We start from the raw sequence: 12,664 nt of genomic DNA on the forward strand, positions 1-12,664 counted from the left end.
AATCGTCTTTATTCTCACTATCTGCCGAGACATTCCACTACACTACCATAGTTAATATAGTCCCTAGTCGAACCAATGCTGATCTGCGCCCTCCACATACACCTTTGGAATTGAATCTCTTCCATCAATGAAAATACAACCCCTAGTAGGCTGAACCTGGCCACCCTCGTCAACAACATACGAAACCACCCTAGGCTTCCTGGCAATTCCCAACGTACTCGTAAGAGCGGACATGATGTTCGCTTCGTATTCACGAAAGGGTTGATAAGTCGAAGAGAGTCGGCGAACAACTGCAGTTCTCTTTTCATCTGCGTCCGGGAAGAACCCTACCTTATCTTTGTAAAGATTCAGAAAGGCTGTCATCTTCCTCCAAACCTGTGAGAGACCAGTTTGAGGTTCGAGTGGGTTATAGGGGGGCAGGGGAACGTTGGCTAGTATGGCTCCTTTGGTGGAAACGAGCACGAGTGCCGCACCGCCATTCAGATCCTTGATGCCAATGGCTCGGATTGGTTCTCCAGCTGTAAATGAAACAAAATTCACGTCGCCAATGGGCACTTCGATTGCTTGATTGGATTGCAATGCGTCCTCGAAGAGGGATGTGTTGGAAGTTTCTGGGAGAGACATTTTGAAGGGTGAAGCGAAAGCACGATGACAATCACACGAAGCTTTTTTGAGCCTTGCTCCGAGGGTTTGGGAAGTCCTGCATATACTTTCGCAGAACCTTCCTTCACTGGACTATTTATATAAAACTTATTCCTCTCTATATATGTATGCATTTTCTCAAGCAGGGGGGCTTGGCGGATTATCCCCAGATTAGCAGGATTTATGCGTAGATTCACATAACAGCAGATGGAGGAAGCCGATGCTGAGGTGCTTGATCTAAGCCGAGACAGGAGAAACCATGTGTGAGACATAGATGTTTCTTTTTGATCGCAGGAGCAATGTGGCTAGTGGCCAACCATTTCCAGTCGTTCAAGCAGGTCAGAGATGACCAGGAATGTTGCGTCAAGAATTGGTACAGTTTATCTACAACCTTCTGGCTCGCACTTAGATACAGCATAAGACGGGAGCTCCCAGGTTCATGCATGTTTGAAGCTGCATCATCTCATGCGCAAGTTGCCAGTGCCTACCATGCTTCTCTCTGATATGAGCCTTCCTGTTCGTTGCAGAACTAACGTCTGCCATGCAAAACAATCACCTCAACGATGCAGTCGACCTACTAAACTGGGTGATGTTGATGAGTATACAATCCATTCTTGAAGCCTTTATTAGGGCTGGGATAGAAATTCTAATTTATGTTCATTGATACCATCTACAACTATAGATCTATTTCAACTTACTTACCTTGTAGTACCTCAGCTTGCTGAACATCCATACTAGATATACCTTCTAACGAAATGGGCTTTCCTACATAGATATTACAGCACGACGTCGACCTAAATCAAAAATGCCAAGAACAGGATCTTACATTGCATATATTGGCCAATAATTCCTCTCATGTGTAGGTATACGGTCGATACATTTTGATGTGCTAGAGCTAGCCTTGACAAGCAGTCCTGATAAGAAAATTGACACTGGAAATTCAATGGGTAACTTCGTCAGAAACTAAATGACAGCTTAGCAGCGAAGGCGGACTGCGGGGGGGAGCTTGAGCCGGGCATCGGCATGGTTCATTCCTCTTCATCTCCCTCTTGTGTCTCTTTTTCACATCTACCTCCATAAAGGTGCTGCTTGTATAAGAGAAGCATAGCCTCTTCGCCTATATCGGATGGTTTACTCGTGCAAGCAGCGCAGCCATTGTATTACTGAGTTGAACCTATCATTCATAGATAAGGCTAATAGATATAATAGCAGAAAAGCATATATCCACTATTGCTGAAAAGTTCAAGATGTGGACACTGCTATATGGCATTGAAACGACTCGGATTCCATACTGGCATCGCATTGTGCAACTGCAATAACAATCAACGATTTAGGTTGGTTTGAGCAAGCACATGAACAACACCAAGTCATTAACTGATTCCGCTTTCTTGAATCTTCATACCAAGACTATCCGAAGATAACCTTAGTAGATCAGCTTATTCTCCCTCCTCCAAATCTTCACCGGCATCCGCCCCGGCCACAAATTAAATGCCTCCTCCCACTCCAGCATCCAATCCTTCGACGGCAACGCAAACTCATACCGATGAACCAAAGTAGCCACCAGAATCTGCTGTTCAATAAACGTGATATTCCGTCCAATACACGCCCGCGCACCACTACTAAAAGGAATGAAAACCGCCCGCATCTGCTTCACCTGTTCTTCATCTTCAAGCCACCTCTCAGGCCGGAAGGCCTCGGGGTCTGGAAAGATGTCTGGATCACGATGAACAGCGTATGTGGGAACACTAATAGTAGTGTTCCCGGGGATTCTCTCTCCCAGGATATACATTCCTTCCGGGGGTGTCTTCCTTTCCAGTCCCCTCGAGACAGGAGGTGATAGACGCAGCGACTCCTCCAGACATGCTTTCAGGTAAGGTAGATTCCTGACTTTAGCATATGGTGCCACCTCGTTGTCAGATAGAGCGCTGGATACCTCCTCTCTGAGTTTCTTCAGGCAGTGCGGGTTCTTGATAAGATAGTACATGACGTTCGTCAAGGCGATAGCCGTAGTGTCCGAACCTGCATCCACTGCAATAGTCAACATCATACATATCAAACACAAACATCGTAACCTGAATTGAAGATAATACTCACACAATAACCCCGCCTCAGCCTCAATCTCCCCCCTGTCCAACCCCCTCTCCACTCCCCTTTTATCCTCCATCAAACACCCCAAAAAGTCACTCACCTCCTCCCCACCCTCCTCATAAACCCTCACCCTCTGCTGGACCAAGCTCCTCACCACCCTCCCAAGCATCCTCCCACACTCCCACTGCCTCCTCAAATACGGCGAAACCAGCGCCGAAACCCCCTTCAGAAACCCTACCCACCCATCCGCCCCAATCACCCACGATGAAACCCGATTCCCGCGATGCAAACACTCAATATACCGCACCACCTCCCCATCATCCACCACAACCTCATCGGATCCTTTATCCAGTAACCCTAGCTTGATACTCAGCCCGATATCAGCTATCGCATCGATAGTAAATAGATTCAACCAGAATCTTAAATCAACGTCCCCCTCCTCCTCTACCACCATCCCCTCCGGGGAAGGTGGCAACATACACCTCCCATCCAACTGCCTCACCAACCTCTCCACTTTATCCACAATCTTACCCTCCCACTGTTCGAGATTCTTCGTGGAGAAGGCATTCGCGAGCATACGTCGCTTGCGGGAGTGGTCGTCGCGGGAGATCGTGTTGAGCATGTTAAAGTGGGTGTGGGATCCTTTGGTGCGTGCGTAGACGTCGTCTTTGAGACATGGGGTGCCGTGGCCGTAGATTGCTGGGATTGCTCGTGGGTCGGCGATGGAGAGGGCGGTGGGGGAGAGGCGGATTATGTGGTGGTTGTGGGTGTGGTTGTGTTTGTGGTGGAGGTGTTGGTTGCAGAGGCGTTGGGTGCGGAAGGGATGTCGGTGTTCGTAGGTATAGGAGAGGGTGGTGAGGTTGGAGAGGGGGTTGAGAGGAGGGTATTTGGTTGGGTTGAGGTATTTGAGTAGAGGCTTGGTGAGTAGGATGATGGTGAAGATGATAGTGAGTAGTAGGAGGGCCATGGCTGTTTAGGTAGGTTGATTTAGATTTCTTGGTTGAAGAGGATACGCAATGCTTACAGTCTGGATTATTTATGTTGTTTGCCATCTCCTATAAGACGTTTCTTTTCTTCTGTGAATCGGCTACCTATCTATCTATGAAATGCACAGCTGGAAGTATATTACCCAAAAGGGTATGCTAAGCGCGGAGAAGTAAGTTTGATGCAGGCGTTGTGCTGACAGAGCGGATGACATTCCTTTTTGGAACTATCCGTATTGGGAAATATCCCTTTTCCGGAAGTACAAGAGCGCGTATACTTCCCTTCTCATAATGAATACAACCTCGCTGGCATGCGACACATCATCGCCTAGACTTAACGAAGATGCAACATGTTCTAGACTACACTGTCCTGCAATATCTTCCTTGCTGGTAATTATGTATGTACCCATTAACCATCAATCTTGAACATTATCTTAGAGACGAACACCAGAGCGCTATGCAACCTATTCCACAACAAGTATAACACGAATAGACTAAAGCCCTACTCACTCCCATCAACTTCATCTTTCTCCTCCCCCCTCGCAGCCTCAATCTTCACAAACCCAACCAAAATCGCCAACGCGATCGCAGCAGACGCCACCCCCAACCAAAAAGCGGCCTTATACCCCTCCCTCTGACCATCCACCATCTCCGCCACAAAATCCCCCCAACCAACAAAGAAACTCACGCCCAAGAACAACACACTATTCGCCACCGCGGCCGCCAACCCCTGCTGCTTCTCCGGCAACGTCGTCGTAAGAAACACATTCGTGATATTATACGTGATATCCACACCCACTGTCCCACAGATCATCGCCGGGAAGATATACGCCCAGTAACTCACATCATCGGTACTGGGGAGGATAGCGAAGAGCAGCGGCGCCATGAGCCATCCTATCCCCGAGAGTATAAGGAGAATAGTCCCTGGGACGATGTGGAGGATGGTACCGCCGACGAAGCTGAGGACGATACCTCCGAGAGCGAAGGGGAGGTACCAGAGGACCACTTTCAGGGGGGAGATGTGTAGGATGTTTTGCATGTAGGTTACGGTGTAGAGGAGCCAGATGCCAAAGACGCCGTAGAAGAGGAAGAGGGCGATGAGGAGGGCGGGGAGGTGTGGGACGCGGAAGAGTGTGAGGGGGAGGATTGGGGTTGGTGATTCCTTGCTGTCTTCTGTCTCTGCACTGGTGGTGAGGCGGTGTTCTGTATAGATTGCCCCGGCGAGGAGGATGCAGCCGATTACGAGGGTCACGGGGATATAAGGCGTGCGCCAGCCGTTAGGGGCGTGCCCGCAGTCGTTGACGGCGAAGAAGATTAGGATGAGGCTGGAGATGAAGAGGATGGCGCCGAGGTAGTCGATCTTGAGGGTTGGGTTGGGTCGTTGTGCGCGGATTGGAGTGGGGATGAAGATTAGGGCGGCTATAAGAGTGATGAGGATCAGGATGGCGCCGATCCAGAAGTACCAGCGCCACGTGAGGAGCTGGTCGGCGATTCCGGAGACGAGGATGCCTGCGGAGAAGCCTATAGGGGCGCATCCGCCGTAGATGCTAAAGACGAGGTTCTTCCGGGGACCCGGAGGGTAGATCGATCCGAGGAGCATGATGCCTGCCGAGAGGATGGCGGCGGGCCCGAAGCCCTGCAGGGCACGGCAGAAGTTGAGCATAATCTCGTTTTGGGAGAACCCGGCGATTAGGGTCCAGATGAGGTGCCATATTAGACCGGAGGTGAAGACCACGAAGCCCCCGTACTTGTCGGCTAGCTGGCCGAAGAGGAGGAGGGAGCTGCCGGCTGTGAGGGCGAAGGCGCTGGAGGGCCAGCCGGTGGATGCAGCAGGGATGTTGAGGCTTTCAGAGACGGATGGAATGAGGACGTTGAAGCCGGAAATGAAGAATTCCTGCATGCAGTGTGAGATGAGCTGAGATTAGGAAGGGTAGCTGGTATAAACTTACCGACATAATCTGGGACAACATAAGGGCCACGCAGAACCCGATCTCAGAGACCAGGTTAGGAAAGATGCGCGGACGCCGTCGTCCCTGACGATCAACATCTTGGGGACGCTGGTCTTTAAGACACTGTTCTTTCATGGTCCGTTGGTGAATCACACTCCACAGCCATGTCTAGCTTGCTCTGACGAGCTCGAGGCATGGTATAAATATGCGCCTCGCAAGAAGAAGACTTCCTAAACAGGGTATTAAATTGAGTTACCAGCTTGATTCATAAGCAGCTGCATTCAGTTGCAGCAGAAAACCAAGACCAATCCAATTGGAATCCATTTTATAATGGGAAAAGGCGACATGGAGTTCCTGGGGAGTCGGTCATGTATGAAATGAAATCAGCCAATGATATAATAGTGGCCGTCACAGTTATCCACTATATCATATTGTTGGGCGAATCGGATCTATCAACGTTTAGCCACTATGCCAAGCACTTTAAGTCCTCCAGATAACTTCCTAATCCGGACAGCAGCCCTAACCGGCAGCTAATTTGGTCGTCATAGAGTTGTTACTTGCCGCAGAATATTCTAGCTCAGGGACTACTGATATTAGAGAACCGATATTAGACAAGACTGTGGACTGCAACAATCTACTGATGTCGACCGAAAACTTGTACTTCTGCACATACTCCATGACCGCAAGTCTCCAACACAGATCACTTAGGTAAATTTTACAAAGTAGCAAAAACTCAAACTAAAAGAGTAGCATAATCATAGTAGTTAAGAGTAAAAAGAAAAAAAGAATGGATGAGCCCAGCCCGGCTCGATCGGACAACCTTACGATCTGGAGTCGTACGCGCTACCAATTGCGCCATAGGCCCATGTTATTTGGAAAATTGCGGTACTTTATGCGACATGTTCCAAGCTGAATCCGGATACTCTTGTAACTGTTGTATTCTAACTAACGTAATCAACGGTTGGATGGCCCACACGGTTGGACGCCCATCTGGTAATACTATACAAAAGATCCTTTTTTAAACACGAAATATTGCAACTATTAGAAGTCTAGAAGTATAGATATTTGATATATATACTATTAGTAATATATAAAAACTTTATATACCCTTCAAAATTCTCTAGAAGTATATATAATAACTTTTTATATTACTATATCTGTATTTTATCTATATTATACAATATTTCTATATTAGCCCTACACAATAAAACTAGAAAAGATCAAAAAAAAATATAATATATTTATCTACTTATACTAAATCTATATATAAAGTTAGAGGTTCCCAAATACAGTATTATTTAAGATATATCAGAATCAAAAAGACATTTTTATATGGGAAAGTAGGATGGGCCGCCCAACCGTGTGGTCCGTCCAACCGTTGATTACGTTGACTAAAATGATCGAGATAGGATGCAGATAACCGGTTATGATATATGGCCTATACGATCCAGTCTCAAGCTAGTGGCGAAGCTGTCCTGTATGGTTTTGCAAGCTACACCGAATTTATTGCCATCTTCGACGGATGACTGAAGTGATGTATGATAGCTAATTAACGCATCCCGGCTCTCAAAGCACACGGAAAGAGGCAATACGCCATGGAAATTCCTTTCTGCAAGTCAAGTACAAGGGAGAAAACATCTAATTGAGAGGAGACTAGAGAATCCTCTTACATCCTTATGGATGGAAAGGCATAAAAAAGACATATGAGCCCAGCCCGGCTCGATCGGACAACCTTACGATCTGGAGTCGTACGCGCTACCAATTGCGCCATAGGCCCATCTGCTGTGATGTATTGCTGGGGGTTTTGCTTCAAGTTACAGTCAAAGTGTCGTGCTATAGAAGAATGCGGCCGCCTGCTTAGGACATAACTATAGGATATAACATTGCTGTTTCAGGACCACAATACGAGAAGCAAATGAGTACATGGCCATGTAGTAGGCGCTAGCTGAAAGACAGTGTAGGGTGTTTAACTATAGATATGTACCGCGGACCTGCATGATATCTCACTGCCACCAATGGTAAACTGCATATGGAACCCTCACAATGCAGCCCGGTAGTTGGATGCTATACGGTATTCCTGGTGGGTGAACAACTAGTAACTGCTGCGATAAATGAATGTATAGATTAAGCGACAAATCAGGATGGAGAGGCACAATGTCGTGATGCTCAACCTCGGCGTAGCATAAAAAGAAGTGCACTAAGACTTGAATTTCATTGGACTCGGGATGTCTTATTGAGAGATATTATCAAAAAGACATTGAGCCCAGCCCGGCTCGATCGGACAACCTTACGATCTGGAGTCGTACGCGCTACCAATTGCGCCATAGGCCCATTGTTGGTGCCTTATTTCTCATTAATTTGATAGATGAGTAGAGGCTTAATATGTTAGGTATCCGCCGCACTTATACTCTAATTCTTATTGTGGTTCTGGGTTCGCCTATATTCATCCTATGGTTTTGGCTTTTAAATTATTAGGGATTAGAATATGTATTGTTAGCCTGGTTATTTTATTTGAATACAATTCTATCGCTTTTGTATTCGTGTTGCTCGGGCTAGGCTATCATCTGCAGCTCGCATATATATCGTCATGCCTCGTGCGCCTTACAACTTTCTATCCCCTTTTAAAGATGAGGTCGAAGCATGGATGATACAGGTAGCTGAGCCCAGGAAACTGCTATATACACTCCATTAATATATGCCCGGGTAACTCTAATCCCCGTCATGATACATGTCTATCGTGATTCATTAGTCATACACATGGCCTCAGCCGGTCTACTCCCAAGCGCCAACATACACTCTACTGCAAGCAAGCCACAATCAGTTCCCGTTGCCCAGGATCAGAGCCCGCGCCTGTTGAGGGTCTGTTCCGAGGACAGTAATGAGGTATTCGATGCTGTTGTTGTTAGCCAATAGCCTTCCACGAGAATAAGGTATGTCTCACCTCGCCTCTGATGCAAGTCGGCGCTTCTCGTTCTGGAACTCCTGCTGACACGACTCCCAGGTTCCCGCTCGCTCAGTCGGCAGTACCGTCTTGACACGCAGCTTGAACGTAGCGCTCACTGGGCGATGGTCGGAGGCGCGCACTTCGTGTCGGCGGTATTCTAGTTGACGGACACGGCCTAGCCCGCGGTAGAGAACTCGGTCACACCACGCTGGGGCGCGCTTCTTGTCGCTGGAGTCATACTCGTCGGTGCCAACATCGTACTTGTACGTAGGTGCGAATGTGATGGGCGCCTCGTTGAACGAACGCAGGCGGAAGCCTGGGTTCTTGCGTCGTGATGCGAGCAACTGGTCGCGTTCTAGTAGCTTGGTAAGGTTGTTGCTGCGAATGTCGTCGATGATTACATTCCGCGGGATCGAGTCGATACGGTAGTTGAGATCACCGTTCAGGATGCAGATCTCGTGATCCATGATCATCGAGCCATCGCCACCGCTCACGTAGTGATTCGCGCGAGTCGCAAGACTAGTCTCCGCGGGAAGTGACTCCGCCTCGAGAATCGCCGCGATATCATTGTTGCGGTGTGCCGTCTGCGTCTGACCGGCTGCCAAGTGACAGTTGATGAAGCAGAAGGAGCTGTCGTCAAGGACAAAGCGCAGTATAAGTGCACCCTAAAGGGTCAGCAACTGACAGCCAAAGAACCACCGGTGACCTACCTTGTTCCCATGCAAGCCTCCCATACCGCGCTTTATCTCTGAAGCGCCAATGTTCTTGATCCGCTGCCGCTCCTTGTGCTTCACGAAAACACACGTAAAGAGACCGATAAGATTCGCGCTATGCAACAGCACATACGATTCTTCAAGTGGCATGCAGTCATTGATACAGCGGGTCAGATGCTCCATCCAGACCCGGTACTGACGACTCATATGCTCTTTATCACCGTGCTCCTTCTTCTTGCTTCCGAGGAGCAGACTCTCTGGATGGGGTTAGCTATACCCTAACAAAATCGACAGTATACATACTGGCTGTGATCTTCTTGTTCTCAAGGTCCACCAGCTCCTGGAAGCCAAACACCAAAATCTCTGGTGGGTTCTCAGGATGGATCGCATCCTGGATAAAAGTGGATGTGCGCACGCTTCCCGGAGTAGAAGCACCGGCGTTCCATGTCATAATCACCGCATGAATCTCACGGAACTTGCAAAACTCCACGTCCCGGGCCTGCATCCTAGTTTCTAACCGGCTGTTAGCTCACATCAGTCGGAAATCGACGGCTACTTACCCAACCAATCATCCTCCAACATGCCGTCCCAGAGACGGATGCAGTTGTCGTCTCCCAGCGAAGTCACTTGCAGTCGGTTCATCGTCCACACGCTGCTAGAATCAAGCAAGAACCCGCTGACAGGGCTATCGTGAGCACGCCAATCCTTCTTCACCGTCCACGGATTCGTAGACGTATCGTAGACGTAGATCATGCCGGTCTTGTACGCTGCCCACAGATAATCTCCCACAATACCCAGGCAGTTGATCTTGTAGACACTGACGTTGACGACCGACAGACACGTGTAGTCACGAGCCGAGTATACTGTCACCTTTCCATCTGCATGACCCAAGTACACACGGCCACCATCCCTGGTGGTATAGGCACCTGACGTTACATCTCCCGTATGCAGCGAGCCCAATGGCCTGCTGAGAACCTTGAACGAAACATCATCGCGAGCGTTTGGCTGGTAAATGTGCACTTCCTTGCCGGAAGCCAGCCACAAAAGGTCACCCACCACCATCGAAAACGTATGTCCGCGGGCAACTCGATCGTAGGGGTTGTGGTAACTGTACTGGAGGTTCGGGGTTCCAGTCTCGTCTGGCGGCCATACCAGCAGCCGACCCTCATCGTCAAGGGTCCACATTTCCTTTTTATGCCGCAATATCTTGACAATCTCCCGTCGAGAGGGATAAGACCGTGATGCGACGATGGACCGGGTTTCAATGTCAACCTCGTGAAGATCCCCAGAATTCGTGCCCAACCATAAGCGCTGGCCTTCATCCTCCAAACCCACACCTGGCTTAAAGGCAACCGACAAACACTTGACTGTCTCGCCATGGCTAAGGCTCATGAGTTGCTCCCCGGTCGTGAGATCCCAGACCCGCGTGATGTAGCCGGTTGTGCACACATGCTTCCCACAGACATCCATAAGTCGCGTGTCATACCGCGTGTGAATCTCTTGGGGCCCAGTCTTGAGCAGTGGCGGCCGTCTGTTTGCACTGGACGCATCTGGATAATCCGTACGAGCAACTGGCGTCTCATCCGGAACCTGTTCGTCCTCACTAGGGATAGGGCGGACTGCTTGGCGTTCCACCACAGGCCGCTCTACCACGGGCCGCTCCGGGACAGCCGGAGGCGGCACTGGCCTAGTCTCCCTGGAGATGGACGGCTGCCGAGAGACCTGCGTCGGAGTGGGTAGCTCGTCTCGATAGAGGGGCCGGGATTCGCGGTAGGGTGTCGGGGGAGGCAATGAGAACGCCGGGCTTTCCACCTGGTACGAGTGCCGCGACGGTGACGGACCGCCCCTTCGTGCCAGGGACGGTTGTCGTGGAGGCAGTCCAGGGCGCTCCTGAGGATCATGCGTCGGGGGCCTGTAGTTGGAGAGCGGTGCGGTTGCCAGCGGCTCCGGCGCTACGTAATGCCTGGGAGGAATCTGGACCATAAGCGGCTTGGTCTCGCGGGGAGGCTCGGGGATTGGCCGCCTCAGGGAGGGTTCTCGATGTACACCTGGCTGAGGGGCGGGTGACCTCTCCTCAAGTGACCGGTGCGTCGGAAGACCAGGTACGGGACGGGCTGGCGAACGGCGGGAGGGCGAGCGCGGAATTGGTACCGCTCTGACATTGGGTTGTTGTTTCGGCGACGCTTTCTCGGGACTACTCGGAGGAGTGCTGAACGGCGATACACGATCTTCCGAGGATGCATGTTCATTCTGCGGAGCAAGAGAGCTGACTTCGTGGTGTGACAACGCCGCCGGTTTGGCGGGGATCTTCGGCTTCTCCGCCCGGTTAGCAGGCGGAGGAAGGGAAACGCTCTTGCCTTTGCGTTCCGATGGACTCTCGCGTCCATTTGCCACGGATCCCGATGTGCCTGGCGACAAACGATCCGCTTTATTTTCCGTAGGGAACGACGCAGAGACGGGGGTTGTTGGTCGACGAGCGGTAGGAATCCCTTGCGGTATGGTAGGGAGCGATTCCCGGGAAGCATTCGGCGGGGTGCGAGACGAGCGGAAATCCTCCTCATGGTCTGCTCCAAACCCGCGCGGCGGAGACCGTGGTGAATCGACTGTCAGGGTCGGTGCCAACTGCGGCGAAGAGTGGAGGTTCATCGACATGGGTCTGTTCTGCCGCCTACCCGGGGAAATGCCCGGGGATTCAGAGTGCGGGGCTAGACCATTGCCATGTACGATGCTGCGACTTCTCTCCACATCAGGCACTGAACCCCAGGGAGATCGTGGACGAGGTAGGTCAAGAGAGGCTCTAGCGGAGCGGACATCGTCACCGTATTCGGGAGTTCTGAGAAAGGCCGGCGGATCGCGTGAACCGTTTGTGGCAGCGGACGGAGCCCGACGATGCGAAAGATTCTCGAAATGCGAAAGCAGAGAAGACACCGGTCTCTACAGAAGCCAGTAAATTAGTATGAAGCTCTAGAACCGCGGGGGAAATATCCGGCGCAAACGTACAATCGGAGCATTATCCGTGGCGTCCTTTTGCTTGCCGTTTCCCTCCATGACCACAACAGCGAATGCAACAGACAGGCCGAGTCAAGGAATGGATCATAGGCTCCGCCAATTGCGATGAATGCAGACTACCACCGGGAGAGACTAAGCAAAGGCACAGTAGTCAAATTTAATGGCCAGGCTGGATAAGATAACGGGTGGCAGGGAGCGAGCCGGGAGTGACGATTGTGGCGGAGCTCCAGTTTAGGCGGAAGTAATTCAGGAGCAGGAGAGACAACAAGACGCCGTGCAACGATGAGACTGGTCTAGAGCAGGTGATCCTATTCAGCGGAGGGCATAGAGGATGGC

The 12,664-nt window shown here is 50.4% G+C and overlaps 4 protein-coding genes and 3 non-coding genes across 7 annotated transcripts; all 7 read right to left on the reverse strand.

Moving 5' to 3' along the window:
* Nucleotides 1-63: 63 nt before the first annotated feature.
* Nucleotides 64-624, reverse strand: ASPBRDRAFT_191985 (uncharacterized protein; the record flags this gene model as incomplete). Its single annotated transcript, XM_067620427.1, has 1 exon — nt 64-624. The coding sequence occupies one exon, from the start codon at nt 622-624 to the stop codon at nt 64-66; it is 561 nt and encodes a 186-aa protein (XP_067483026.1).
* Nucleotides 625-1,896: 1,272 nt separating this feature from the next.
* Nucleotides 1,897-3,697, reverse strand: ASPBRDRAFT_143948 (cytochrome P450; the record flags this gene model as incomplete). The annotated part of the gene is made up of 2 exons (XM_067619217.1): nt 1,897-2,670; nt 2,737-3,697. The coding sequence occupies 2 exons, from the start codon at nt 3,695-3,697 to the stop codon at nt 2,066-2,068; spliced, it is 1,566 nt and encodes a 521-aa protein (XP_067483027.1). The 3' UTR covers nt 1,897-2,065.
* A 398-nt stretch (nt 3,698-4,095) lies between these two features.
* On the reverse strand, nt 4,096-5,812 carry ASPBRDRAFT_143951 (putative MFS multidrug transporter). The gene is made up of 2 exons (XM_067619218.1): nt 5,663-5,812; nt 4,096-5,607 (listed from the first exon to the last, which is right to left on the reverse strand). The coding sequence occupies exons 1-2, from the start codon at nt 5,795-5,797 to the stop codon at nt 4,216-4,218; spliced, it is 1,527 nt and encodes a 508-aa protein (XP_067483028.1). The 5' UTR covers nt 5,798-5,812; the 3' UTR covers nt 4,096-4,215.
* A 642-nt stretch (nt 5,813-6,454) lies between these two features.
* ASPBRDRAFT_t55 lies at nt 6,455-6,527 on the reverse strand. Its single transcript has one exon. It is a non-coding gene; the product is annotated as a tRNA-Trp (tRNA).
* An 839-nt stretch (nt 6,528-7,366) lies between these two features.
* On the reverse strand, nt 7,367-7,439 carry ASPBRDRAFT_t54. Its single transcript has one exon. It is a non-coding gene; the product is annotated as a tRNA-Trp (tRNA).
* Nucleotides 7,440-7,920: 481 nt separating this feature from the next.
* On the reverse strand, nt 7,921-7,993 carry ASPBRDRAFT_t53. Its single transcript has one exon. It is a non-coding gene; the product is annotated as a tRNA-Trp (tRNA).
* A 486-nt stretch (nt 7,994-8,479) lies between these two features.
* Nucleotides 8,480-12,367, reverse strand: ASPBRDRAFT_117513 (putative inositol polyphosphate phosphatase; the record flags this gene model as incomplete). Its single annotated transcript, XM_067617102.1, has 6 exons — nt 8,480-8,576; nt 8,604-9,271; nt 9,317-9,576; nt 9,623-9,832; nt 9,880-12,253; nt 12,320-12,367. 6 exons carry the CDS (start codon nt 12,365-12,367, stop codon nt 8,480-8,482), a joined length of 3,657 nt encoding a protein of 1,218 aa, XP_067483029.1.
* Nucleotides 12,368-12,664: the final 297 nt, after the last annotated feature.

Source organism: Aspergillus brasiliensis (genome assembly GCF_001889945.1).
Source record: "Aspergillus brasiliensis CBS 101740 unplaced genomic scaffold ASPBRscaffold_2, whole genome shotgun sequence".
Taxonomy (NCBI): domain Eukaryota; kingdom Fungi; phylum Ascomycota; class Eurotiomycetes; order Eurotiales; family Aspergillaceae; genus Aspergillus; species Aspergillus brasiliensis.

Coding starts and splice junctions, on each gene's coding strand:
- ASPBRDRAFT_143951 (XM_067619218.1), bottom strand. CDS start 5,797: ATGAAAGAACAGTGTCTTAAAGACCAGCGTCCCCAAGATGTTGATCGT. Junction 5,608..5,662: donor TGTTGTCCCAGATTATGTCG/GTAAGTTTATAC, acceptor CACTGCATGCAG/GAATTCTTCATTTCCGGCTT.